At 43.7% G+C, this 27,906-nt stretch overlaps 1 protein-coding gene across 6 annotated transcripts; it reads left to right on the forward strand.

Moving 5' to 3' along the window:
- Window positions 1-144: 144 nt before the first annotated feature.
- LOC115169015 (solute carrier family 41 member 1) lies at window positions 145-21,032 on the forward strand. Of its 6 annotated transcripts, XM_029724620.1 has the most exons (12): window positions 781-980; window positions 1,509-1,564; window positions 3,729-4,048; window positions 7,689-7,796; window positions 10,581-10,652; window positions 10,961-11,105; window positions 11,266-11,412; window positions 15,028-15,172; window positions 15,416-15,495; window positions 18,943-19,077; window positions 19,361-19,509; window positions 19,692-21,032. In XM_029724620.1, the coding sequence occupies exons 3-12, from the start codon at window positions 3,755-3,757 to the stop codon at window positions 19,863-19,865; spliced, it is 1,449 nt and encodes a 482-aa protein (XP_029580480.1). In that variant the 5' UTR covers window positions 781-980; window positions 1,509-1,564; window positions 3,729-3,754; the 3' UTR covers window positions 19,866-21,032. The 6 variants fall into 6 exon arrangements, with proteins under 6 accessions (XP_029580479.1, XP_029580483.1, XP_029580480.1 ...); XM_029724619.1 differs by lacking the exons at window positions 781-980; window positions 1,509-1,564 and adding an exon at window positions 145-244; XM_029724623.1 differs by lacking the exons at window positions 781-980; window positions 1,509-1,564 and adding an exon at window positions 328-346.
- The last annotated feature ends 6,874 nt before the right edge of the window (window positions 21,033-27,906 follow it).

Consider the following 27,906-nt stretch of genomic DNA (forward strand, 5'->3'; position numbering starts at 1 on the left):
GGAAAGTGCTTGCTGGCTGCTGCTGCTGCCATCCTCTAAGGCAGATGAGGTCAGGCAGGCGGGTGGTATCCTAATTTGCCAACCGGGCTGAAATTTAAGACGACCCCCTCTTTAAGCCACCAGTTCTGGAGCCCCCACTCCATAGATCAGTTATTCTTGGTGTCCACTGAACTTGGTGACCATATTTTTCTGGAGCACTATCGCGGCCTCATATGCTCTTCTTTAAGAGCTTCTGCAACAACAGGTAAGAACCTTGAATATGACCGTGCTGTGTTTAGAATGACTGCATTCTAGGAGTGCTGTGTTTAGAATGACTGCATCCAGATCCACAGCACTGAAACAACAGGTCAGACAATGAGAAAATGTATAAACTTGCTAATGTAAAGAACAAATTACAAAGTACATTCATCTGAATGTAATAGATTCATTATAGTTCTGATGTTACAAGTTATTGTTATGCTTATTATGAAATGAAATTGAAGACTATAATAGAATATAGTATGTTCCTCAATAAATGCATTAGTCATCAATGATATAGCCTATCTTGTTTTTAATGGCTACATATATAATGCCTTAGGCTACTGCTGTCGTCGTTGCTTCCAGAGCTACAATGTGGATGGAATTTAATTTCACTTTCGGTCACACCATCACACACCACTGTTCACTTTCTCTAATGGGCGGGGTTATGCATTACTCTACTCCTCTACTCCAATTCCGATCCAATCAGACTCTTTTGCTGGTGTAACCATTGGTTACCAATGCACAAGTATTATGGGATGTGCACGTCAGCTTCCTGCACAATGGTATTCCCTACAACTGCACGTCAATATTTTCGCTAGGCTAAAGCTTCTTACTACTTCATGAATTTATTTGAACAAGCTTTCAGAGGTTTCGTCTTCACAATCGGGACTTGCTTTATCAAAGGGAAAATGAATGCAAAGAGTCAGCGGAATACCTGGACATAACGTCAGAGCAGTGGGGTAATCGGATTTGATTGCTACATAGCTGTCTGTTGAATCAGGGTGTAAGTAATCATTACTCCAAACAAAACCTTCTGTTTTGAAACGACAACAAGCGTTTCTATTGGACAGCTGTAGTAAACAGGGAGGTACCTACCTAATTATGTCCAATAGAAACGCTAGTTTTCGTAGCATAACGTAATGTTTTGCACCTGTTTAGGGTAATGATTACACCCCAGGTGGTGACGTCGTTGACAGTATAATGAATGGTTCAAGGCAGGAGTAGTAAGTCATTGTCATGCATAAATGTATGGTTGTCATCAGCCAACCGTTTTTGCTTATGCATGCTATCAAACATACGTCACTTATCATTCGTTGGCAAGGTCTTGGCGTACTTTCTACTAAAGAGCCTCTACTACATTGTCAAACACGCAAGGGGTCAGGTTTTATCCCACTAAGCTTTTAAGGATAGCAACGTGTGTTGGACGTCTTTTTTTTGGTGCAGTCCAGACTGGCTTTTGTTTTAACGTCGTTTAATGTTTGGTTCAGATTTTGTCCAGTCTGGACTAGACATCTTCACGGATCCACCAGCACCTGAATACCCGGTAATTCCAACTAATGTCATGGGTCTGGGTCAGCTCTGATACGATTTTCACGAGTCTGGGGTATGTGTAATTTGAATTGTCTTGTCCGGTAGGGCCCATACAGATCCGAACACGATTGCTGCAGTGGAGAGAAATTGTATAATTAATGCTGCTGCTCTTGCTTTTTACGAGAGTGGAGCGTGGCACGTGTAGCTTGTTGTTGGCCAACAAAACGGCAGTAGGCTACATTCATAGAGCCTCTGTGTGTGTCAAAAATTAGGAGCGTGGTTGGGGAGTAACGGATTACATGTAAGGGATTACAAAAACGGTAACTGTAGTCCGTTAGAGGCAAAAAAAATATTGTAATCAGATTAGATACTTTTGAAAAACTAGATGATTACTTCGAGGTTTAGTTTTAAATTCAGAAAGGTTGTTTGCGAAAAAAAATATTTGATACTTCTGTTTTCTCAATGACATTCAAATCAGCATTGAAAAACGCAGCAAGTTTACATTTATTCAACCAGCGAGTCTGACCATAAATCAGAGACCACTATGATGACACACCAAGTGAAAAATGCGCTCTTGCAACAGCTGCATAGTGTGGATCCCAGCCTATGGAATAAAAGTGAGGCTTTTTTTGCTCAATCTAATTCATGCTGATTTAAAAAAAACAAATCCATAAGCCTAATGGACACATGCTCAAACTCGCACACTTTTGATAGACTTAAAGGGGCAATCTGTAGTTGCTACATTCAGTTTTGGACTTATAATAGGCAGAGTTGCAAAGAAAAAGCCATATCTCAGATTGGCTGGTAAAAAGGAAAGATTAAGATGGGCAAAAGAACACAGACACTGGACAGAGGAACTCTGCCTAGAAGGCCAGCGTCCCGGAGTCACCTCTTCACTGTTGACGTTGAGACTGGTGTTTTGCAGGTACTATTTAATGAAGGACTTGTGAGGCGTCAGTTTCTCAAACTAGACACTGTAATGTACTTGTCCTCTTGCTCAGTTGTGCACCAGGGCCTCCCACTCCTCTTTCTATTCTGGTTAGAGCCAGTTTGCCCTGTTCTGTGAAGGGAGAAGTACACAGCGTTGTACGAGATCTTCAGTTTCTTGGCAATTTCTCGCATGGAATAGCCTTAATTTCTCAGAACAAGAATAGACTGACGAGTTTCAAAGAAAGTTATTTGTTTCTGGCCATTTTGAACCTGTAATCTAACCCACAAATGCTGATGCTCCAGATACTCAACTAATCTAAAGAAGGCCAGTTTTTTTTTTATTGCTTCTTTAATCAGAACAACAGTTTTCAGCTGTACTAACATAATTGGAAAATGATTTTCTAATGATCAATTAGCCGTTTAAAATACTAAACTTGGATTAGCTAACACAACGTGCCATTGGAACACAGGAGTGATGGTTGCTGATAATGGGCCTCTGTACACCTATATTCCATAAAAAAATCTGCTGTGTCCAGCTACAATAGTCATTTACAACATTAACAATGGCTACACTATATTTCTGATCAATTTGATGTTATTTTACTGGATAGAAAATGTGCTTTTCTTTCAAAAACAAGGACATTTCTAAGTGGCCCCAAACTTTTAAACGGTAGTGTAAGTGCATGTGGTAGATGGGAGCAATAATAAATATTCTGGTACATTCTTCAGTTGGCTCGTCTTTCCTATATTAAGAGGCTTGAAAAAAATCTTGTGATATCATGCTTACTAATTATGTGCAGTTGAAATTTGGCCATAAAAATCAATGCCAGAAAATACTTATTTTCACCTGTAAATTACGTATTTTGAACGTCCCGAAAATATGTTTTTTCAAAATCCGAAATATAAATTTTTTTCAATGTTCTAAAAATGCATATTTTTGAAGTCCGGAAAATACGTATTTTCGATGTTCAGAGAATATATATTTTCGACATCCAGAAAAGTATTTTATTTTCACCTTTCACCCACTAAAATGCACATGACGTCAATGGCATTTTAGGAATTTTCATCACGAGTTTGCTTACTGGGATGTTTCTGCAATGTTGCCGTCATGCTGGAGCATGCCAATGCCAGACATATTACAATTTGCCCGATGTCACTGTATCTAGCAAGCAGGTTTGTTGTTGGTTTGGTGCATGATATGTAAGACTATTGATTACCTTTGTGTGGAACATGTTATCTCTCTTCAGGGTAAGACATCACATCCACCACCACCATGCCAGAAAAGGAGGTACACCAGAGGAAAGGGAAGTCCAAGAAGTCCAAGTCAAAGGGCAAGGGGAAAGGCCAAGGTGGCAGTGCCAGCCCCAAGGCAGGAACCTTAGATGGGCAAGATGAGCTGCCATTATTGCCCCCCATCCAGCCCGTCAAGAAGGCTGTGGAGGAGAAGGTTGCCGTGGCCAAGGTGGAAGAAGAGTCGTCCATTTTCATCGGGCTTCAGGTGCTGTTCCCCTACCTGCTGGCTGGGATGGGGATGGTGATGGCTGGGATGGTGCTGGACAGTGTCCAGGTGAGTGCTCCATGTTGTCTTGAACCCCGATATCCAGCCTTCTCATGTTTGAGTGAATGCATCACATGACTATGAAGTATATACAGTAGGCAGTCACTGACGCTTACTCTGTTGGATCATCTATCAAATAATAATGCCAACATCTTGGTGTCTAATCTTATCAGTATTTGAGGACATAATCCATACTTCCAAAGGAATAAAAGTGTATTGACACTTCAATATTGATTCTTAAAACATAAATTACCTTCTATACATGCCACTCAAATTGGTTAAAATAAGTCATTTGTTTTGCTATAATGCTTTCATCAGTCCAAAGTAGATCCAGCTCGAAATGTGTTTAACCCTTCATGACCTTGCTAAATATGCATTAGGTATTTGACTGTTTTTGACAGTGTTTGGATGACAGGCAGCTGGTTACAGCTTTAGTTTCAAATCCTTTTTCTAATTCCTTGCTACCTTTGGGGAAATGCATTTTCAACTAATTTATTGAAAGGTTCAAGATGTCCACCCCAATTTGTGTCTAGTTAGACTGGCAAAGCCGTCTGATCTCGCGAGCTTACATGTATGTAGCTAGCTAAACAGACTGTAAGCTTGCGAGATCAGGATGGTTTGTACGAGGCTACCATCTAGTGCCCTAAAGCTCCAAAGTGCTCAAAAGCAAATGACAGTCAGTGGCAGTGCAGTGAATCAGGAAGGAATCAACATGGGCTAGGTGTTTGTTTAGAAACACATGGGATTCAGGGACAAAACATATTGTTAGTATGCAAGAAGTTGGCATGGTTTAGGTTATGCATTGTCCTTAAAGTTGGGCTGGGCAATATCTTGTATTCAGGGTGGTTGCGAATGTGATGCGTATTTTATTAGATTGCAGCATTCCATGATTTCAACATGATTTGATTAGAAGAGTAAAGAGAAGCGTCAACAGGAGAGGGTTGGTATGCTGCTGAAGCATGGCTCATTTGCACGTCTCTTTCGCTGAATCACTGCTCTGATGCTGCATGGCGCTGGCTTTGTCCTCTACTCTGCCCGTCGTCCCTGGCATTTGGCAGCCAGCTTACCCACCGGTGAGTAATCAGATGCTGGCTCTCTCTCCCTCTCTCTCCTTCTCTTTCCGTCCCTCCGCACCGTGCATGTGGTTTAGGGGTAACACAGTGGTGAGATCAGCTCTACGTATACTGCTGACGGCAGAGAGGGAAGTGGTAGGACGCCCTGACATAAAGAGACAGTCACAGCATGCACAGGGATAGACAGAGGCAGCCTGAGCAGAGGGGCACGAAAATAAGGACTGAGGGAGGATAAGAGAGGGGCAGATACCAAGTGGTCACATGAAATGGAGTGACACTACACACAGAAAGGAGCAAAGCCAGCCCACCAGTTGGAGTAAACAGCAGGTCCCTGACATATGTTTCTGACAGGACTTAAAACCTGTTACTACAACCGAAGAGGAAAGAGAGACTGTGAGCTAGAATAGAGGGAAGTCGGAGAGGGGATAAACTGTGCGTTTAAGAGGGAGAGGGAGCATGGAGTGAGTCACGACACTAGAGAGAGAGAGAGAGGGAGGAATAGAGAGAGCGCGTCTCAGTCTGTAAGCCGGTCATCCTCCTGAATGACTGTGGCGCAGACACAGCCCTCCCCCTGCAGAGGCCTCCCTTGATGGTGAATGAGTCTCTGGGAACCTACTGCGTTGCCGTTTTCTCAGAGGGCACAGAGAACACTTCTCCTGTCAGTGAGCCAGCAAAGCGCCATCGAAAAAATCAAACAAATGGAACAGCAGCATCTAATGGGGCAGAAGGATCAACTGCACCTGCTGCCTCTTTCTCTTTTTTTTCAAGGACCGGGGATTGAGTGAAAGCCTCTTGGTATAGGTTAATTGTTTAAGGTGGTAAGATGGAGCCTGCAAGCTGTTGGTGTATCATATGATGGAGAGAGTGATCACTCTAGTGATGTCTGGACCCCTCACCAGGACTGATGCATCAAAGGACTAGACTGTTGGGGTTTTCTGAGTTTGTTCCATTCTCTCGCATTTCTTCTGGGGTGAAGGAGTATTCTAAGGGCGAGGACCGAACAAGAACAACGTCTAACTTTAAGAGGACTTTAATCAAGTTCACCCACTTTGCAGGGTCCATTGTTACTACTTCATAGTCACCAGCTTTTTTGTCATGACCTTTCATGAATCACAGAAAGCAACATTGCAGTGAAGTCAAGCTCCCACCTGTGAGGTAAGCGGCAGAGACACTAGCTTGTGGTGCTTACTGGCGAAAGAACAAAGTACTTGTCTGTGGATCTCAGGCTGTGTCACTGTCCACCCCCCGGCCCTTTATCCCTACCAGTCAAGCGTTTGAGTAATGGGGTAAGTGTGTACAATCATGGTGGTGACTCGGCTGGAACTGGAGCTGTGCTACCAGGGGAAGAAGTTGCGTGGCTTCACCTGTAAGCTGACCCGCTCTGCCCATGGCTTCCTGCCTGAGAGCTCCTGGCAGATCGCAGCCCAGGTGCTGCTGCCATACCTGGTGGCTGGACTGGGAATGGTCTCCGCTGGCATCATCATGGATATTGTTCAAGTATGGACCTATGTGATGGGCAGCCTATCTCCTACTTCTCTGTGTGTGTGTGTGTGTGTGTGTAACCTATTATAGTCCTATTTTTATGTAGTTTGATAGGAATCAAAATGGTCAGGTCATTAAAGGCCAGCAGGGACGGGACCACTTACAGCACTGTCTTTTAGAACATCTGAGAGAATTGTTTTGAGAATGGTTTCCCTCCTGTTGTAACCCCTCTGGGAAATAGCAATGCATTTTATTCACAGGGTCACTGGAAAGATGGTCAATGACTTAAAACAGAGGAGTCATCATGCCTATGATTTGCTTATCAGTTTTTCATGATAATCCAAACTGGGTTTCTGTTTATATCCTCTCTCTATTTTGGATATCCATTTTGAACTCTTTCTCCACCTTCCATTGCCATACAAATCAGATTTGGAGGTGGGAAAGGTTGGTCTGGGGAGGCTTTCATTGAATAGAGTGAGTGGGCGGTTGGCTGACAGAGGGAGGACTGATGAATCAGACTGGGAGTGAGAGAGACAGAGGTTTGCATCCCCAAATGGCACCCTATTCCCTATGTAGTGCACTATAAAAGGGTGCCATTTTGGTCACAGACAGTCAGAGCTATGAGCTGGAGCTAGGGCTCTGGACCGCCGACCAGTGGAGGCAAAAGGAACTGGGACACTTCCCAAGATAGGGCCCTCGACATACGAGAAGAACTTGAGAGCGGCGTTTAAAAATAACCTACCCCACCCCCATCCTGGCAAACGCTGACTTATCTGTTTATTTATACATGCCTCTATTTTTAGATCTTCAGTAGGGGGTTTGTAGACACGTTGTCAAGAGGAACTCTTAGACACTCAATTAAGCTATTTAAATTTTCTGTCTGACAAAATAGTTCCCAATATATCACTGAGATTAAACTCAAGTAGGATTTGAGACTAATATTTCATTTTGAAGATCAACAGTTTACAAATAAAAGAAGGGCTGCTGGTGTTGGATGATTGTTTTAGTGTTGGGATGATGGTTGTATTTAAGGACAATAAAAGTGTCGGTCCGGCTGAAAGGACACAGTTGATGATGGTGTCTGTGTGTTTCAGCACTGGGAGGTGTTTAAGGTCATCACAGAGATTTTCATCCTGGTTCCAGCTCTGGTGGGACTGAAGGGAAACCTGGAGATGACCCTGGCTGCTCGCCTCTCCACCGCAGTGAGTCCACATGTTTTATTTTATTTTTTTATTTCACCTTTATTTAACCAGGTAGGCAAGTTGAGAACAAGTTCTCATTTACAACTGCGACCTGGTCAAGAATAAAACAAAGCAGTTCGACACATACAACAACAGAGTTACACATGGAATAAACAAAACATACAGTTGAAGAAAATCTATATACAGTGTGTGAAAAGGGAGGTAAGGCAATAAATAGGCCATGGTGGCGAAGTAATTACAATATACCAATTAGACACTAGAGTGATTGATGTGCAGAAGATGAATGTGCAAGTAGAAATACAGGGGTGCAAAGGAGCAAGATAAATAAATACCTGTATGGGGATGAGGTAGTTGGATGGGCTATGTACAGATGGGCTATGTACAGGTGCAGTGATCTGTGAGCTGCTCAGACAGCTGGTGCTTAAAGCTAGTGAGGGAGGTAAGTCTCCAGCTTCAGTGATTTTTGTAATTCATTCCAGTCATTGGCAGCAGAGCACTGGAAGGAAAGGCGGCCAGAGGAGGAATTGGCTTTGGGGGTGACTAAAGAGATATACCTGTTGGAGCGCGTGCTACGGGTGGGTGCTGCTATGGTGACCAGTGAGCTGAGATAAGGCGGGGCCTAACCTATCAGAGACTTGTAGATGACCTGAAGTCAGTGGGTTTGGCGGAGTATGAAGCGAGAGCCAGCCAATGAGAGCGTACAGGTCGCACTGGTGGGTAGTATATGGGGCTTTGGTGACAAAATGGATGGCACTGTGATAGACTGCATCCAATTTGTTGAGTAGAGTGTTGGGGGCTATTTTGTAAACGACATCGTCGAGGATCGGTAGGATGGTCAGTTTTACGAGGGTATGTTTGGCAGCATGAGTGAAGGATGCTTTGTTGCGAAATAGGAAACCGATTCTAGATTTAATTTTGGATTGGAGATGCTTAATGTGAGTCTGGAAGGAGAGTTTACACCTAGGTATTTGTAGTTGCCACATATTCTAAGTCAGATCCGTACTGAGTAGTGATGGGTATGGGCAGCAATCGGTAGAACATGCATTTGGTTTTAATTGCATTTAAGAGCAGTTGGAGGCCACGGAAGGAGAGTTGTAATGGCATTGAAGCTTGTCTGGAGGTTAGTTAACAGTGTCCAAAGAAGGGCCAGCAGTATACAGAATGGTGTCGTCTGCGTAAAGGTGGATCAGAGAATCACCAGCAGCAAGAGCGACATCATTGATGTATACAGAGAAGAGAGTCGGCCCGAGGATTGAACCCTGTGGCAACCCCATAGAGACTGCCAGAGGTACGGACAACAGGCCCTCCGATTTGACACACTGAACTCTGTCAGAGAAGTAGTTGGTGAACCAGGCGAGGCAGTCATTTGAGAAACCAAGGCTGTTTAGTCTGCCGATAAGAATGTGGTGATTGACAGAGTCGAAAGTCTTGGCCAGGTCGATGACTACGGCTGCACAGTAATGTCTCTTATTGATGGCAGTTATGATATCGTTTAGGACTTTGAGCGTGGCTGAGGTGCACCCATGACCAGCTCTGAAACCAGATTGCATAGCGGAGAAGGTACGGTGGGATTCGAAATGTTCGGTAATCTGTTTGTTAACTTGGCTTTCAAAGACCTTAGAAAGACAGGGTAGGATAGATGTAGGTCTGTAGCAGTTTGGGTCTAGAGTGTCTCTCCCTTTGAGGGGGATGACTGCGTCAGCTTTCAAATCTTTGGGATACGAAAGAGGTTGAACAGGCTAGTAATAGGGGTAGCAACAATTTTGGCAGATCATTTTAGAAAGAGAGGTTCTAGATTGTCTAGCCCGGCTGATTTGTAGGGGTCCAGATTTAGCAGCTCTTTCAGAACATCAGCTATCTGGATTTGGGTGAACGAGAAATGGTGGGGGCTTGGGCGGGTTGCTGTGGAGGGTGCCGGGCAGTTGACCGGGGTAGGGGTAGCCAGGTGGAAAGCATGGCCAGATGTAGAGATGCTAATTGAAATTCTCAATGATGGTGGATTTATCAGTAGTGACAGTGTTTCCTAGCCTCAGTGCAGTGGGCAGCTGGGAGGAGGTGCTCTTATTCACCATGGACTTTACAGTGTCCCAGAACTTTTGAGTTTGTACTACAGGATGCACATTTCTGTTTGAAAAAGCTAGCCTTTACTGTCCTAACTGCCTGTGTATATTGGTTCCTAACTTCCCTGAAAAGTTGCATATCACAGGGGCTATTCGATGCTAATGCAGAACGCCACAGGATGTTTTTGTGCTGGTCAAGGGCAAACGGGTCTGGAGTGAACCAAGGGCTATGTCTATTCCTGGTTCTAAATTTTTTGAATGGAGCATGCTTATTTAAGATGGTGAGGAAGGCACTTTTTTAAAGAATAACCAGGCATCCTCTACTGATGGGATGAGGTCAACATCTTCAGCAACATCTTCAGCATCCTAATATAAATATAACAATATATACCATTTAGAATATGCTTTAATCCTAATAGTCATACTTGCATACATTTTACGTACGGAATCGAACCCACTATCCTGGCATTCGAAGCACCATGCTCTACCAGCTACTGAGCTACATAGGACCGCATCCTATTGTGTATATAGTACGTAGTATTAGCCAAAGTAGGATGGCAAAGTGGCCTGGTCTCTTTATGCTCTCTTGCTAACTCCTAGGGGCTAGTGTCAAAGTGTAAATAAACACGTGTTTCGCCACACATAATTGCATGCAAAACTCTTGTGGAAAAGCCAAAGTTTGATGTTGGTGTATGTTGTACTGATGATGAGCTCTCTTGTTTAGGCTAACACTGGACAGATGGATGACCCCAAGCATCAGTGGACGATGGTGTGCAGCAACCTGGCTCTCATTCAGGTAATCTCCAATTGATTTATTGGGAGACAGGCAGACCGGAAGATGGACATAAGTCTTCCACGGCACTACTTGGCCTTTTATATTCAAATCTGAAAGACAGGCACTAACTGTAGCCCGAGGCTAACTTGACTTCGAGAACAGGATCACCATAAAAACAGCTGTTGGACTCGTCCAAGGTTAGGAAGAGGTCAAGATAGCCCTTGGTCACACATTATCCAAGGCATAATAATGAAGGTAGCCTAAGCCCATAAGGTACATTAGATGTGATGGATGGACCCAGGGGAAGTGAAGATCGATTCTCTCCACAGGTTCAGGCCACGGTGGTGGGTTTTCTGGCTGCCGTGGCAGCCATATCACTGGGGGCCATGTCTAGAGGTGGGGTGGAGCTGGATCAAGCTGCTGTGCTCTGTGCCAGCAGCATCATCACTGCATTCGTGGCAGCACTGTCTCTAGGTGAGTTCACACTCAGGGTGTCTTTATTGGATTGAGATTCCAAATGTCTTGATCGTAGTATCTGTTAACAGTTGTGCTCACAGTCACCCCCTCTCTCTCACTTCTCCATCCCTCGCTCTACCTCTCTCTCCCTTCCTTCCTTCCTTCCCTCACTCCATAGGTCTGGTAATGATTGGGGTGATCATTGGCGCCAGGAAGGTGGGCATCAACCCAGACAATGTGGCCACACCCATCGCTGCCAGTCTGGGAGATCTAATCACACTGTCCCTGCTGGCTGGAGTCAGTACTATACTCTACCAGTACCGAGGTATGGCTTTTATAATAATGGAGGAAGGGTTTAATTCAACTTTTAATTAGAAATCAGTAATTAGCGCCTCCCGAGTTGTGCAGCGGTCTAAGGTACTGCATTGCAGTGTTGTGGCGTCACTACAGCCTGGGGTTCGATCCCAGGTACAATTGGCCCAGTGTCATCCGGGTTAGGGGAGGGTTTGGCCAGGGGGGCATTACTTGGCTCGTCACTCTAGTGACTACTTGTGGTGGGCCGGGTGCCTGCAGGCTGACTTAGGTCGTCAGTTGAACGGTGTTTCCGCTGACACTTTGGTGCAGCTGGCTTCAGGGTTAAGCGAGTGGGTGTTTAAAAAGCTTGGTTTGGCGGGTCATGTTTCGGAGGACGCATGACTCGACCGACCTTCACCTCTCCCGAGCCCGTTGGGTAGTTGCAGCGATGAAAGAAGATTGTAATCACGAAATGTGGGTAAAAATTACAATAATACATTTTTAAAAATATAGCAGTAATTAAACAATTAATAGTCAGTAGAGTGCATGTTTCTGGGTAAACAACTATTTCAGCAAATTAAGACCTCCACATTGTGGTAGTATTATTCAGAACCAGCAGAGGTCAGAAGTTACACTGAACAAACATATAAATGTAACATGTTAAGTGTTGGTTCCATGTTTCATAAGCTAAAATAAAAGATCCCAGACATTTTTTCATACGCTCAAAAATATTATTTCTCTGAAATGTTATGCATATTTGTTTATATTCCTGTTAGTGATCGTTTCTCCTTTACCTAGATAATCCATCCACCTGACAGGTGTGGCATATCAAGAAGCTGATTAAACAGCATGATCATTACACAGGTGCACCTTGTGCTGGGGACAATAAAAGGACAGTTTTGTCACACAACACAATGCCACAGATGTTTCAAGTTGAGGGAGCGTGCAATTGGCATGCTGACTGCGGGAATGTCCACCAGAGCAGTTTGTAGTTGTATTTATTATAGATCTGTTTATTATGAATCTGCCAAGGCAGCAGCTAATCTTCCTGGGGTCCAGCGAAAATGAAGGCAGTAATATACATTATTACAATTTTTAAACATTAAAATACATTTTTACAACAGATTTCACAATACAATTTGCTCAATTTCCACATTATTCATTACAATATTTAGTTGAGGTTTGTGGTTTAGTGAATGATTTGTCCTAAATACAATGCTAGGACTAACTGATTTCTTGCCACACATTCTGAAACTGACTGTTACTCTTTGAAGTGTTGCAGTGATTTCACTCACTGTAGTAGCTGACGTGTATAGTGTTGAGTCATCCGCATGCATAGACACACAGGCTTTACTCAGACCCAGTGGCAGGGCATTAGTAAATATTGAAAAAAGTAAGGGGCCTAGACAGCTTCCCTGTGGAATGCCTGATTTTTACCGCAATAATGTTGGAGAGGCTACCATTAAAGAACACCCTCAGTGTTCTGTTAGACAGGTAACTCTTCATCCACAATATAGCAGGGGGTGTAAAGCCAAAACATGTTTTTCCAGCAGCAGACTATGATCAATAACGTCAAAAGCCGCACTGAAGTCTAACAAAACAGCTCCCACAATATTTTTATCATCAATTTCTCTCAGCCAATCAGTAATTTGCCAAGTGCTGTGCTTGTTGAATATCCTTCCCTACAAGAGTGCTGAAAGTTTATAGTTTGTTTGTTTACAGTGAAATAGCATTGTATCTAGTCAAACAAAATGTTTTCCAAAAGTTTACTAAGGGTTGGTAACAGGCTGATTGGTTGGCTATTTGAGCCAGTAAAGGGTGCTTTACTATTCTTGGGTAGCGGAATTACTTTTGTTTCCTCCAGGCCTGAGGGGGGGCACTTTTTTTTGTAAACTTAGATTGAAGAGATGGCAAATAGGAGTGGAAATATCATCCTCAGTAATTTTCCATCCAAGTTGTCAGACCCAGGTGGCTTGTCATTGTTGGTTGACAACAATATTTTTTTCACCTCTTCCACACTTACTTTACGGAATTCAAAATTACAATGCTTGTCTTTCATAATTTGGTCAGTATACTTGGATGCGTAGGTTCGGCGTTTGTTGCTGGCATGTCATGCCTATGTTTGCTAATCTTGCCAATTAAAAAATGATTGAAGTTGTTGGCAGTATCAGAGGGTTTTGTGATGAATGAGCCATCTGATTCAGTGAATGATGGAGCTGAGTTTGCCTTTTTGCCCAACATTTTATTTAAGATGCTCCAAAGCTTTTTACTATAATACTTTTATATAATTTATCTTTGTTTCCTAGATAGTTTCTGCTTCTTTTTTGTTTCTGTTTAGTGACATGATTTCTCAATATGCAGTAGATTTGCCAATTGGTTATGCAGACAGACTTATTGCCATTCCTTTTGCCTCATCCCTCTCAACCATAACATTTTTCAATTCCTCATTAATCAATGGGGATTTAAGTTTTTACAGTCATTTTCTTAATGGGTGCATGCTTATTAGTAACTGGAGTAAGCAATTTCATAAATGTGTCATGTGCAGTGTCTGAATGCTCCTCATTACACACCACAGACCAGCAAATATTCTTTACATCATCAACTTAGGAATCACAACAAAACCTAATTGTAGGACCTCTTATACACAATATTAGGTCCAGAATTTGGAACTTTGGTTTTCCTAGATATGGCTACCATATTGTGATAACTCTATCCAATGGATTTGGCTACTGCTTTACAGGAGAGTTCTGTAGCATTAGTAAATATGTGATCAATACATGTGGATTTCATTCCTGTGCTGTTTGTAAATACCCTGTTAGCTTGATTGATAACCTGAATCAGGTTGCAGGTACTGGTTACAGTTTGAAGCTTTTTCTTGAGTGGGTAGCTTGTATGTCTTGTATTCAAGATCCTAAATGGCCTGGCACCCCCTCCACTCAGTATTTTTGTTAAACAGAAAACCCAAACATATGGCAGCAGATCCACAAGGTCTGCCATGAGAGGTGACTGTATAGTTCCCTTAAGGAAAAGCACCTTTAGTAAATCCGCTTTCTCTGTGAGAGCTTCCCATGTCTGGAATACACTGCCATCAGACACCAGATATCACACTTTCACAAAAAGCATGAAGACATGGCTAAAGGTCAATCAGATTTGTGAACATAATCCCTAGCTGTGTTTTGCCACTTTCAATGTTGTCTGTAGCTTGTGAGGTGTGGAAACACTTTGTTGCTTTTATGGATTTTGTCTTGTTGCTTTTTGTTCTGTCTGTATGCTACGTCTTGCTTGTCCTATGTTGCTCTGCGTGTGCTCACTGCTCAATGATTGTAAGTATTGTAATTGTTTTTTAATAACCTGCCCAGGGACTGCGGTAGAAAATTAGCCGGCTGGCTAAAACCGGCACTTTTACTGAAACGTTGATTTAATGTGCACTGTCCCTATAAAAATAAACTCAAACTGTACAGTTAGCTACTTTTACAAAGACCAATTTAAACATGTAGAAGTAAAATGGCTTTAATGTTTAAATATCAAACAATTTCTAACAATTTTGGAGGTGCTCTTATGTCAGATGAATTGTGTTCTATTTGTGTGGGAGAGTGGTACCGGTGCATTGTGGACACTATTCTAACGTGTTTTCTCTGTTGTGTAGACGTTTGGTACCTGTCTCCCCTGTTGTGTGTGTTCTTCCTGGCTCTGATACCTCTGTGGGTGGTGCTGGCCCGGAAGAGCCCTCAAATCAAGGAGGTCCTCGTCTCTGGCTGGCAGCCTGTCATCGTAGCCATGTCTATCAGCAGGTAAGACACACATGACACCTTATCATACTTATCATAACCTTATCGTATGACTCAGTTGATAGAGCTTGCAACGCCAAGATAGTGGGTTCGATTCCCGGGACCACCCATACGTAAAATGTATGCACGCATGACTATGTCGCTTTGGATAAAAGTGTCTGATAAATGGCATTTATTTTTATTAGATATTATTAAAAACATGTATCTGATCAGTAGATGTTTGATGTTTTTCATTATGACTTTCAGTTTTGGGGGACTCATATTGGACAAGACTGTTAGCGACCCTAACTTTGAGGGGATGGCCATCTTTACACCCGTCATAAATGGTGAGTGGACTCATCTTGGTTAAATGAAACTAGAAAGTGGTCTCTGAACACATTATACAAGGATGGAAAGGGGAGAGTTGAGTTATTAACTACCATGGGACATTCATGTGCCTTGCTCAGTCAGTTAGCTGTCTATAAATGACACATGCTGAGAGATCCTTTCAAATGAGACTGTTTAAGAGCACACGGCCAGATGTTCTTACCCACAAATGGCAGTGTCCCAGGCTGATATTGGCTGCCTGACGCTGAGCATTGGATAGCCTTTGGGCCTGTTAAATATCGCTCAGTGGTTAGAATTTCCCTCTCCTGATACTATGACTATATTACCCAGCACTTTGTGTTTTACAAATATCCCCTCAAGTCTCGTCGAGTCTGAGATACACATCTGAATTGGTGTTTGATTAGGATATGACAAAAACAGTATTTTAGTAGATGTTACCATAGATTCACGTCACACACCACACACATGCCTATACGCACACAAACTCACATCTACTGTTTGTTTGCTGTTGCATTTGTGCTGTTAACAGTAGCCCCTGTCCACACAGGATTGCCAGGCTGTCATTGTAAATAATAATTTGTTTTTAATTGACTTACCTGGTTAAATAAAGGTAATATTTTTACATCAAAATAAGTAAGACAACTTTATCAGTAGCAATTTTGTTAATCCATTTGGTGGCAACAGTGGCAAGACCTCAAGCAGGTAGAGGGCTGCACCTTTGGATCCAGACAGACAACTTTGGGATGAAAAGGGTTTTTGTCCCGCAGATTATTTGCAAACGGTCGTCTTTCTGCTTCGTATGCATGTGCCTACCTATTGTAGGCATATTAAAAGCACTTGTGTTCTTTCAAGCCCCTTCACACTTCACCCGTGCGTTCTGATGGTCTCACAGCCACTATCCCACTTCTGACACCAGTGTAGCAAACTTAGGGGGCAGGAAGCTAACCCTGGTCTCTGGCATTAAAGGCAAACATCCTACGCATCACACCAATAGGGTTAACCCTCTTGGTGGAAATTGTAATGTGGTTCATATAGCAAAGATTGTTACAATATGTGTGGTCTCAATCAAATAGAGTAGACTGCCTATGCATGGGCGGAGAATGGTGTCGTAGTTACACTGCATGACCAAAGTATGTGGACACCTGCTCGTCGAACATCTCAAAATCATGGGCATTAATATGGAGTTGGTCCCCCCTTTGCTGCTATAACAGCCTCCACTCTTCTGGGAAAGCTTTCCACTAGATGTTTGAACATTGCTGCGGGGACTTGCTTCCATTCAGCCGCAAGAGCATTAGTGAGGTCGGGGCACTGATGTTGGGCGATTAGGCTTGGCTCGCAATCGGCATTCCAATTCATCCCAAAGGTTGAGGTAAGGCCTCTGTGCAGGCCAGTCAAGTTCTTCCACACTGATCTCGACAAACCATTTCTGTATGGACCTGTGCACAGGGGCATTGTCTGAGACAAGGAAGGGCCTTTCCCAAACTGTTGCCACAAAGTTGGAAGCACAGAATCGTCTAGAATGTCATTGTATGCTGTATGTTAAGATTTCCCTTCACTGGAACTACGGGCCTGGCCCGAAGCATGAAAAACAGCCCCAGACCATTATTCCTCCTCCACCATACTTTACAGTTGGCACTATGCATTGGGGCAGGTAGTGTTCTCCTGGCATCTGTGAAACCAAGATTTGCCTATCCAGGAAACGTGTTTCCACTGCTCTAGAGTCTAATGGCAGCGAGCTTTGCACCACTCCAGCCAACGCTTGGCATTGCGCATGGTGATCTTAGGCTTTTGTGCGGCTGCTCTGCCATGGAAACTCATTTCATGAAGCTCCCGACAAACAGTTATTGTGCCGATGTTGCTTCCAGAGGCAGTTTGGAACTCTGTAGTGAGTGTTGCAACCAAGGACAGACGATTTTTACGAGCTTGAGCACTCGGCGGTCCTGTTCTGTGAGCTTGTGTGGCCTACCACTTATTGCTCCCAGACATTTCCGCTTCAAAATAACAGCACTTACAGTTGACCGGGGCAGCTCTAGCAGAGCAGGAATTTGACAACTGACTTGTTGGAAAGGTGGCATCCTTTTTAAGTCACAGATCTTCAGTAAGGCCATTTCTACTGCCAATGCTCGATTTTTATTTTTTTTATACACCGGTCAACAACGGATGTGGCTGAAATAGCCAAATCCCCTCATTTGAAGGGGTGTCCACATACTTTTGGTGATGTAGTTTATCTTTTCAAGGAAATTAACTTAAATATGATTAGACTATATAGTTTAGTGTCGGTAAATAAATATTGATAATGGAAAGCAGTGGAGGGCCCTCAACCAACAAGAGTTGAGGCCTGCAAATCGTCCCGCTCTTAAAAGTTAGGCTATATCCTATATGCAAAACGTAGCTCGTGAGAAAGTGCAAGAGTCCAATTTCATTATTCTTGCAGCTTCAAGTGCAGTAGCGATACCTCTCCTAGTTGGGTGTGCGATATCAGGTGTGCTTGTGGTCTCAATTAAATAGAGTACGAGGCTATATCTGCCTGTGCTTCTGCATAGGATATCTTTCCAAGGAAATTAACTTCCTAAATAACGTAGTTTGAAGAGAGCAGAGTTGGAGAGAGAGCGGACACTTGCACTTTCTCTTGAGCTACGTTTAGCATAGGCCCAATAGCCTACCTTTCAGGAGAGGGACGAGTTTCAGACGGACACAATAAATATTTATTTCTAGGCAATGTAGTAAACTATAGCCTAATCATAATAGTTTATACTTTACTACATTGCCTAGAAATAAAAATTGATCACCCATATTTGTGTCCGTCTGAAATTTGTCCAACTTCTGAAAGGTAGGCTATTAGGCCTATGCTAAACGTAACTCCAGAGAAAGTGCAAGTGTCCGCTCTCTCTCCAACTCTGCTCTCTTCAAACTACGTCTAGTCTAGCATATTGGCTGATATAGCCCAGTAATACCGATATCCTGATTATAATGGGCTACGTGAAAATCTCTGGTCATTTAACCTAACCTATTTCTTAGGTTATTTTAGAGCATTTTGATATTACCTTTTAGTATAGGGCGCACACTTGCTGGAACCATGGCTGTCAAGCGAGCTGCCTGAAATAACATTGCAGGACTGCGGTTGGGTTCAAGACCAGGGAGCAGATGAGTCAAACAGAAAGCCAGCGGGAGCGGGCAGGTGCGGTATGAAAAGCTGCAGGATGAAGGGTGCAGGATGAAGAAATCAGTCCCGTGCAGACCTCTGCAAGCAGGGATCTGTCAATGTGGAATTGATGAATGAAATAAATCCAAAATTCCTAAGAGTATATCCTCATGAAGTCAAAAGCATGTGGTGGGCAACATGTGTTTTACATATAGAGAGTCATATTTCAATGGAAAAGCACGTGACTATGTAATAGGAGGCTTGTGTGGTTGATATTCTTTCCGTGCACGGTGCTTCCCCTCAGGTGTCGGAGGAAACTTGGTGGCCATCCAGGCCAGTCGGATCTCAACCTACCTTCACTTCTGGAGCATGCCTGGAGTCTTGCCCTATAAGATGAGGCAGCACTGGCCCAGCCCCTTTACTACCTTCTTCACCTCAGGAAAGGCTCCTCCTCCACTCTGTCTTTCTATAGAGGGTCATGGATTGCATGTAGATATGTCTGTGACAAAAAAGGAAAATATATGCCAGTTACTTCCTCTCTGTTTGTGATTTAGCAAATATGAACTTTACTATTTGGAACCCCTCTCTTGCCATTCCTGTTATATTTATCCTCTCTTTGTCATAGTATTTGTACAGATTTCCATTTCAGACAGTGCTTCCACAGTAACTCACTAGAGAAGAAAGCTACCTACAGTATTCATGAGTTGCCTTTGTCTCTCCAGGTGTGAACTCCAAGTCGGCGAGGGTGTTGTTCCTACTGGTGGTTCCGGGCCACATGGTGTTCCTCTATACCATCTCTCTGCTCCAAGGCGGCCACACTGCCCTCACTGTCACCTTCATCGTCTGCTACCTGTGTGCCGCCCTTCTCCAGGTACGCCATATCCCCTCGCCTGCTACCCCTCAGTCACTGGTACACTGATGGAGTTTGGTAAAGTCTCATACAGACTTGTAAGGACTTTTCATTATATAGTTATTGAAGTATAAGGACTAATGGACTTCTCATTCGGGTCTGCTGTGTGATGGATTGTCTGTCTGTATGGGATGTTCCTCCAGGTGGGCATCCTCCTCTATGTGGCTGACCTGATAGTCCGTCTGATGTGGAGGAGGAGTCTGGACCCAGACAACTTTTCCATCCCCTACCTGACAGCACTGGGAGACCTGCTGGGGACTGGCTTCCTGGCTTTGGTCTTCCGCTCCGTCTCACTCATGGAGGGGCTGGGACTCTGAAAGGGAGGGAGGTCATCGGTCTGCTATAGGCCTCTCTGTGCTGTGCCTTCTCAGACCAGGGGTCTGTATCATCTCTCTGCCTTCACCACTGGAGGGAGTTACTCTGCTGGGCGTGGGGATGGCAGTGTGACTGACTGCACGCACACTCACTCACTCGGCTTACAGTTCATCAGGAGGTGTGGGTCATTTAAAACCTCAGAAAGTATGGGTTGATGGGACAAACTGCAAACTCATCCAGGTCCTATTTCACACACCCCACATGTCACCTGTGAATGTGAGAATGGAAAAATCAACACACTAAATTGAACTTTTTCTGAAATTAGGGAACGGTTATTGATCAATAATGGGTGCGTTGTATGTTGGTGTATGAAAATGAATTTTAACTTGTTTACAGTATTTCTGGATGTAGAATGCAGAGTGGGGCTTGGCAATATCCCTTTCATTATAGACATAACTCAAGAAACCTTACTTGACTGGTAACTACAGGAACATTCTGTTGTAGACCAAAGTAGAATCATCTTCATGCGTCACCACCAATGCTTAGCTTGAAACTACTGCACCCATTGAAATTGAAACTAGGGTGTGGGAGAGAACTGGACCTGTCAATGTATCAAGGATCGAACACATATTTGAAGGATATCAGTATTATTTTGTGTTTTTTTTTTTTTTTCTTCTATAAGCAGTGTTAAGTTAAATATCTGCAAATGAAACTTTTTAAGGGAGGCACATCTTAAACCAGAATTAAGTTACCATTGGCATGTCATCAGTAATGTGAGATGGGGTAAGGGCAAAACATTGAAACTGTTCTCAAATCTGGTCAAGGTGTAGGCGTCTTATCACATATGACAGGACGGGAAACAGTATCATAGCAAAGTGCCTGATAAAGTTTGACTAATGTTTTTCACATCTTAATGTTCAGCAGCAATCTTAAATACAAAGACAAAACCTTAAAGTACACAGTATCTGTCAAGTCCATGTATCATGAATGTTACATATCGGGTGTGTTTTGTATAATCACAAATGTCTATTTAAAGAGAAGGTAGCTTTATTTAAAACATTGCAATGTCCCCATTCACATGCCTTCTGTACTTTACAACTGTAGTGCCCTCACTGCCAGCTCATGGTTAAGGGGCTTGAATAAGTAAAAATTAAACAAAAAAACTCAAATGTATTCTTTATTTTGTTTATCATCCTACCGTCATCAACATTTCATGAATTTGAATCACTTTAAAATGGACATACATCCATAATTTCAAAGTTCACTACATTGAATCACACATTTTAAAGCCCATTTCATAGAGAATGTTACAATCTGGACTATACTGTATCTAGTAACTTACTTTGAAGAGATGGTCATTGGGTCAAAATCGGCATTTGGCGATTGATAGGCAAAATTCACTTGTACTTGTCTTTAACTGCCATTTCCCAAAAGTCAGACTTTTCACTGTCCAACTCATTTTTCTCAGCTTCAGAAGCATCTAAATTCACCAAAGTGTGTGTGGTTATCCTAAGAAATATTCTCTGGAATTACTCAGAGGGAATTGTTGATTTGTCAGCTTGCCGTGCGGTAGCAGCGATAACAGTCTAACTTGGGTGATTGGAGTCATTTTTTTGGGCCTTCCTCTGACGCCACCTAGTATATAGGTCCTGGATGGCAGGAAGCTTTGCCCCAGTGATGTACAGGGCTGTACGCACTACCCTCTGTAGCGCCTTACGGTTGGATGCCGAGCAGTTGCCACACCAGGCGGTGATGCAACCGGTCAGGATGCTCTCAATAGTGCAGCTGTAGAACATTTTGAGGATCTGGGGACCCATGCCAAATCTTTTCAGTCTCCTGAGGGGGAAAAGGCGTTGTCGTGCCCTCTTCATGACTTTCTTGGTGTGTTTGATAGTTTGTTGGTGATGTGGACACCAAGGAACTTAACTCTCGACCCACTCCACTACAGCCACGTCTATGTGAATGGGGCATGTTCGGCCCTCCTTTTCCTGTAGTCCACGATCATCTCCTTTGTCTTGCTCACGTTGAGGGAGAGGTTGTTGTCCTGGCACCACATTGCCAGGTCTCTGACCTCCTCCCTATAGGCTGGCTTATCGTTGTCAGTGAACAGGCCTACCACCATTGTGTCGTCAGCAAACTTAATGATGATGTTGGAGGCGCGCTTGGCCACGCAGTCGTGGGTGAACAGGGAGTACAGGAGGGGACTAAGCACGCACCCCTGAGGGACCCCATGTTGAGGATCAGTGTGGCAGATGTGTTGGCTACCAGGATCCAGTTGCAGAAAGAGGTGTTTAGTCCCAGGGTCCTTAGCTTAGCCTAGGGTCCATACTTACCCTAAATGAAGTGACTGAGCCACGAGTTGAGGACCAACGAAATCAGCTTCCCTCCCTGTGGCAAAGATTGCGTCATCATCCCCTTCATTTGAGGAAGATGACTGATAATATTTTATTAATCAAATGTTTTGTTAAGTTGTAATATTAAAATACCCATCACATTACACATTTAGTAATGACAGGATGCATTTGAAAGTTCACGCACAATACAACTTTTGTAGGACTTCATAAAATGATTTTATCGATAGAAGGTGCCTGTGCATTGACAAGCACGTAAGAACATAAAAATGGCACTTGTAATATCCCATTTCACAGCATAGCCTGCTGAATTGGCAAGAGAACTTTTCTTTCATGTTGATTTCGGCAAAAATGTAAATGTGGCACTGACATGCCCATGGATTGATGTTTCAGCATTGGCTCAATGAATAGTCACGCATTTGACTAGCCATGCACAGTTACAAGCCTGCTAGAGTTAGCGGCAGGCAGATGAGCAATATCCACAGTCATAGTACGGATGAAGCCTGAGGTGGAATGTGAAGCTAACTGAAGCTGGATAGCTTTAAAAATGCCTGAGTAGATCTAGCTTGCTTTGTAGTGTATACCACTCTGATCTCAACCCACTTGAACACTTATGGGTGATTCTGGAGCAGCGCTTGAGACAGCGTTTTCCACATAGAAATGAGAATGAATAGAACTGGCTTGGAACCTCTAACCCTGGCATTTGTGATGTAATAATTTCCATGGTAATGTATAATGTTCATTCAGATGATGCTAACTGGCTCGTGCAATGGAATTAATTTTTTCAAATGTAATTTGAATTGAATCAGCAAATCACAGCACAGACTGATGGTTGGACTTCCTGCTTTTACTTCCTTATGGGTACACTCGCAATGGCCGCCAGTCCACCCATTATGCCATCATTCACTTGAATGGGGATGCCCGTTCTACTCATTCTTATTGCTATGGTTTTCCACCACCCCCAACAAAACACCAAATGATGACATTTCTCGGAAGAGTGGTGTCAGATCCTTCTACAAATGTTCCAGACATTTGTAGAATCTATGCCAAGGTGTATTGAAGCTGTTCTGGCTCGTAGTGGCCCAACGCCCTATTAAGACACTTTATGTTGATGTTTCATTTATTTTGGCAGTTACCTGTACATGTCTTTAATATTTTACAGATAGAAAGATGAAAACATAATTTATCTATAATCTGGTCTAAGTAAATCCAGTCCTGGAGTGTCTTAACAAAATGAAACCAAAATATTTGGGCTGACTTCTTCCAGAAAAAAATGGATTTTGTGGTATATGAAAATATGTGCAAATGTAATGAGAACACATCATTTGCATGTTTTAGACAATATTTCAGAAATATTGTAATACGAAAAAGTATTATATTTGTGTCTACATGTAAGTGGAAAAAGTTGATTGTGATAGGGTGTGGTGCCTGGCCTTAACATGCCTTTTTCTACACAATTGCAGAACATGCCTTTTTCTACACAATTGCAGAACTATCATATTATTGAAATTACCTTTCATAGACATTTCAAATTATGGTATCAAATACTTCATAAATGAACAACAAGCATCAATATGTTGTCTGTGGCTGTGGTCAGTCCCATTGTAATAAACACTGAACAGTATGTGACCGCATAACCTGTAATCTTTCTCTCTCAGCTCTCCCTGTGCTCCAGTCAGTCAGTCCCATTGGTTTAACACAACTGACCACTGGTCTGTATCAGTTAGTGTACATTTGTATTAAATTCACAGTTTGTTGGTAACACACGATGAGCACATAAAGTAGTTTTTAGAGCCTGTGCAAAATGTTCTCCAATTAATGAGTCATGCAGAAATTGCAGATTGGACTTTTGGACTTCTCAAAAGTGGAGAAAACTTGAATTCCTTCACAATAGTTGCATAGCCTCAAAATATATTTCTGTCACAGAACAACAGTCCTTCATAATGGAAAATAAGGACATGGAAAAAGGTATCCTATGATGGTTGATAACCGGTAATGACTACTACTACTGTGTGCTTGGATGTTGAGAAATTAGTGTGCGAAAGTATAATTTATATTGAATGGTGGATATTGTTCCTATAAAATACAATTTGCCACTTGCAAAGTGAACAAACATAGAGGGCTCTAACATTAAACAACATGTACAGTAAAACAGCAAGACTGTGTAATACTGGTATAATAAATAGTGTAACTACCTGCTCATTTCTCTGTAGGCTAAATTGGTAGCAGAAAATACCAGGTTTTACAGACCACTTGTCAACAGCAGTCAAATGTTGTGTCACTTCCCAGCTGAGGAGTTCATGAATGATGCAACTCTACTGAGTGCGACCTCTGTTCTCTCTAGACATTATTCACAGTCTACGGTGTTTGTCTGAAACAGGCTGTCTGTACATAACTTGATGGTGGCTCCTTAACTCTCAGGGAGCTTCGCAAATTCATTCTAAAGTAACCTGCCTCAATGACTACTGCCCTGTCGCACTCACATTTGTAATCATGAAGTGCTTTGAAAGGCTGGTCATGGCACACATCAACTCCATCACTCCAGACACCCTGGACCAACTAAAATGTGTATGCCGCCACGACAGATCCACGGATGATACAATCTCAATTGCACTCCACACAGCCCTCTCACACCTAGACAAGAGGAATACCTATGTGAGAATGCTGTTCATTGACTACAGCTCAGTTTTCAACACCATAGTCCACTCCAAGCTCGTCCCTAAGATTGGGACCCCTTGGACTGAACACCTTCCTCTGTAATTGGATCCTGGACTTCTTGACAGGCCGACCCCAGGTGGTTAGGGAAGGCAACAACACCTCCGCCACGCTGACCCTCAACACGGGGGCCCCCTCAGCGGTGTGTGTTTAGCCCCCTCCTGTACTCCATTTACCCACAATTGCATGGCCACGCACGACTCCAACGCCATCATCAAGTTTGCTGACGACACGACAGTGCTGGGCCTGACCACCGACGGTGATGAGACAGCCTACAGAGAGGAAGTCAGAGACCTGGCAATGTGGTGCCAGCACAACAATCTCTTCCCTCAACGTCAGCAAGACCAAGAAGCTGATCATGGACTACAGGAAAGGGGGAGGGCTGAAGAGATTTGGCATGGCCCTTCAGATCCTGAAGAGCTTTTACAGGTGCACCATCGAGCGCATCTTGACTGGTTGCATCACCGCCTGGTATGTCAACTGCACCGCCCTCAACCGCAAGGCCCTACAAAGGGTGGTGCGGACGGCCCAGCACATCACTGGGGGCGAGCTTCCAGCCATTCAGGGCATTCAAACCAGGTGGTACTGAGGAAGGCACGAAAAATTGCCAAAGACATCAGTCACACCAGCCATGGACTGATCTCTCTGCCACCGGCAGGCGGTACCGGAGCATCAGGTCTTTGACCAACAGGGTCCAAGAAAGCTTCTTTCCCCAAGCAATAAGACGATTGAATAGCTAAACAATGGCTGTCCTCCCTTTCCCGCGCACACACACACAAACATACACACACACAACTGAGCACCTAAGTACTCTTTCCAGGAACTCCCTTCCGCTAGGAATGTTCCCTCATGAGGATTATTGGCTATATCTTGAAGAGATACAACAAAAAGTCTTTCTCCAACCAATCATTTATTTCAGTGTCATTGTCACAGACATGCGCTCCATGACATACCTTCCATCTTCTCCATGACGGTGCGTCGGGGAAAGGACATCACCAAGTGTCTTTAGCAGGTACAGTAAGCACAGTAGTAGTCAGTTCCACCCCCTTTAAATGACCAGCAAACTTAGGGAACCAGCATCAAGAACAGGGAAAAAGGTTGGCCATCTTCATAGGGAAATAGCACCACCCACAGTGGCAGGTGATACACAACAATGTACCCAGGCTGCTGTATGGGCTCAGGGGTAAGGGTAGCATGGGGCATGGAAGGTTTGGTCAGATGTGTTGCAGCAGCACAGCTCTCAGCAGGCAGCGGTGTAGTGGGCCATATCTCAGGGCCAGAAAACACTGGAGAGGTGTCTGCCTCTCCAACACACTCAGGATATGCATCAGGGAACATTGTGACCTCAGATTTGGAAAACTGCTCTGGTGACTCAGGCTCTGATCCCGATAGGCCAGATTCCTCCAGTGCCACTTCACCAACGGGCAGCTCCTCTGTACCTACGGCAGCAGTAGCGATATCAGTAGCCGGCATCCCCTCAGATGGAACAGGACCACCCAGAGCTCCAGACCCAGTCTCCAGTAGCTCTCTGATGGGCTTGGCCTGCATCTGGATCATGGAGTCTCTGTCTCAGCCCACATCTGATGGAACACACATGCAGAAAGGTCATGCCTTTGGCCAACTGGCCCAGTTTTGGTCAGTCTGCAGGTAGTAATTGCAGTAGTGATGGTCTGTGCACTGTAGATGACGGCTGCTGGGCTCATCAACTGGAAGAAGGTCAAACTCCAACAGCATCAGCAAAAACCGTTGGGCTCTGAAGAATCCTTCTTCCAGGGTCTTTGCTGGATACAGCTTCGCCCACCTTCGCCAGTCGTCAGGGAAACAGCCTTGTAGTTACTCTACCAGAAGAGTGGCGTTGTTCCAGTAGTGTTGATTGTGTAGCCACCCCCACAGGTAGTTGGCCTCCTTGTCGCACCAGTTTGGTAGCATTGTGGTCAGTTCTTCACTGTCCATGTCATGGAATCCCACCGCTACCACCATATGTGAAGCAGAAACCGGATCGGACAGTGAGGAGACAGACAGGATGTTCTGGTGCTCACCTCTCTTAGAGGCGTTTATTTACAATAGTAACAGGTGCAGGACTAATTGGCCAATAAACTTTGTACAGAAAATAACAAACAGGAGGTTAACAAAGACTTGAATAAATCTAAGATATTCTCAGTGTAAACTATTCTGGCAACAACTCTTTGCCTGTAACCAAACTCAGGTATGGCTCTACTCTAGCCAACCTGTTACCTGCATAGCCTGCTCTCCCCCAGACAAAGGCCAACTGAGCACCTAAGTACTCCTTCCAGGAACTCACTCCTGCTAGGAATGTTCCATCATGAGAGACCCAAAACACATTTCTACCATAAACGCGTAATTTCCCATGGCCATATATGATAAACAACAGTTTTACATAAACACACACTTCAATAACTTGTTCCATGACTGCTTATTCCCGTCAACCAATACATTTTTTCGATGACTCGTAGACTAATTTGCGAAATGTGTAATGCACACTGGCACTTCAACAAGGAAACAAACAAATCAGATAGGTTAAATTATATGATTATTCTCTACCAACATGTCACGACTCCTGCCGAAGTCTATGTTATGTCTCCTCCTGTTCGGTATGCGCACAGTGCAAGGCACCTAGACATCTGCCCAGAGGGAAATTACAACCCCTTCCCATTCCGCAATGACCGTGGTCACACCTATCGGTGGATTTCATGACGGATCTCCCCTGAGGATATAGTGTCTGATCGGGGTCCCCAATTTACATCTAGAGTCTGGAGGGTGTTTATGGAACGCCTGGGGGTCTCGGTCAGCCATACCTCAGGTTTCCAACCCGAAAGTAACGGACAGGTGGAAAGAGTCAACCAAGAGGTGGATAGGTTTCTGCGGTCTTATTGCCAGGACCGGCCGGGAGAGTGGGCGTCGTTTATCCCCTGGGCAGAGATGGCCCAAAATTCCCTACGCCACTCTTCTACTAACC

Source organism: Salmo trutta, chromosome 30, assembly GCF_901001165.1.
Source record: "Salmo trutta chromosome 30, fSalTru1.1, whole genome shotgun sequence".
NCBI lineage: Eukaryota > Metazoa > Chordata > Actinopteri > Salmoniformes > Salmonidae > Salmo > Salmo trutta.

Excerpts from the sequence above, each read along its gene's own strand:
- LOC115169015 (XM_029724619.1), top strand. The coding sequence starts at position 3,755 with ATGCCAGAAAAGGAGGTACACCAGAGGAAAGGGAAGTCCAAGAAGTCC. Across the intron at positions 7,797-10,580 it reads CTGCTCGCCTCTCCACCGCA|GCTAACACTGGACAGATGGA; the intron begins GTGAGTCCACAT and ends TCTCTTGTTTAG. Across the intron at positions 11,413-15,027 it reads TATACTCTACCAGTACCGAG|ACGTTTGGTACCTGTCTCCC; the intron begins GTATGGCTTTTA and ends TCTGTTGTGTAG.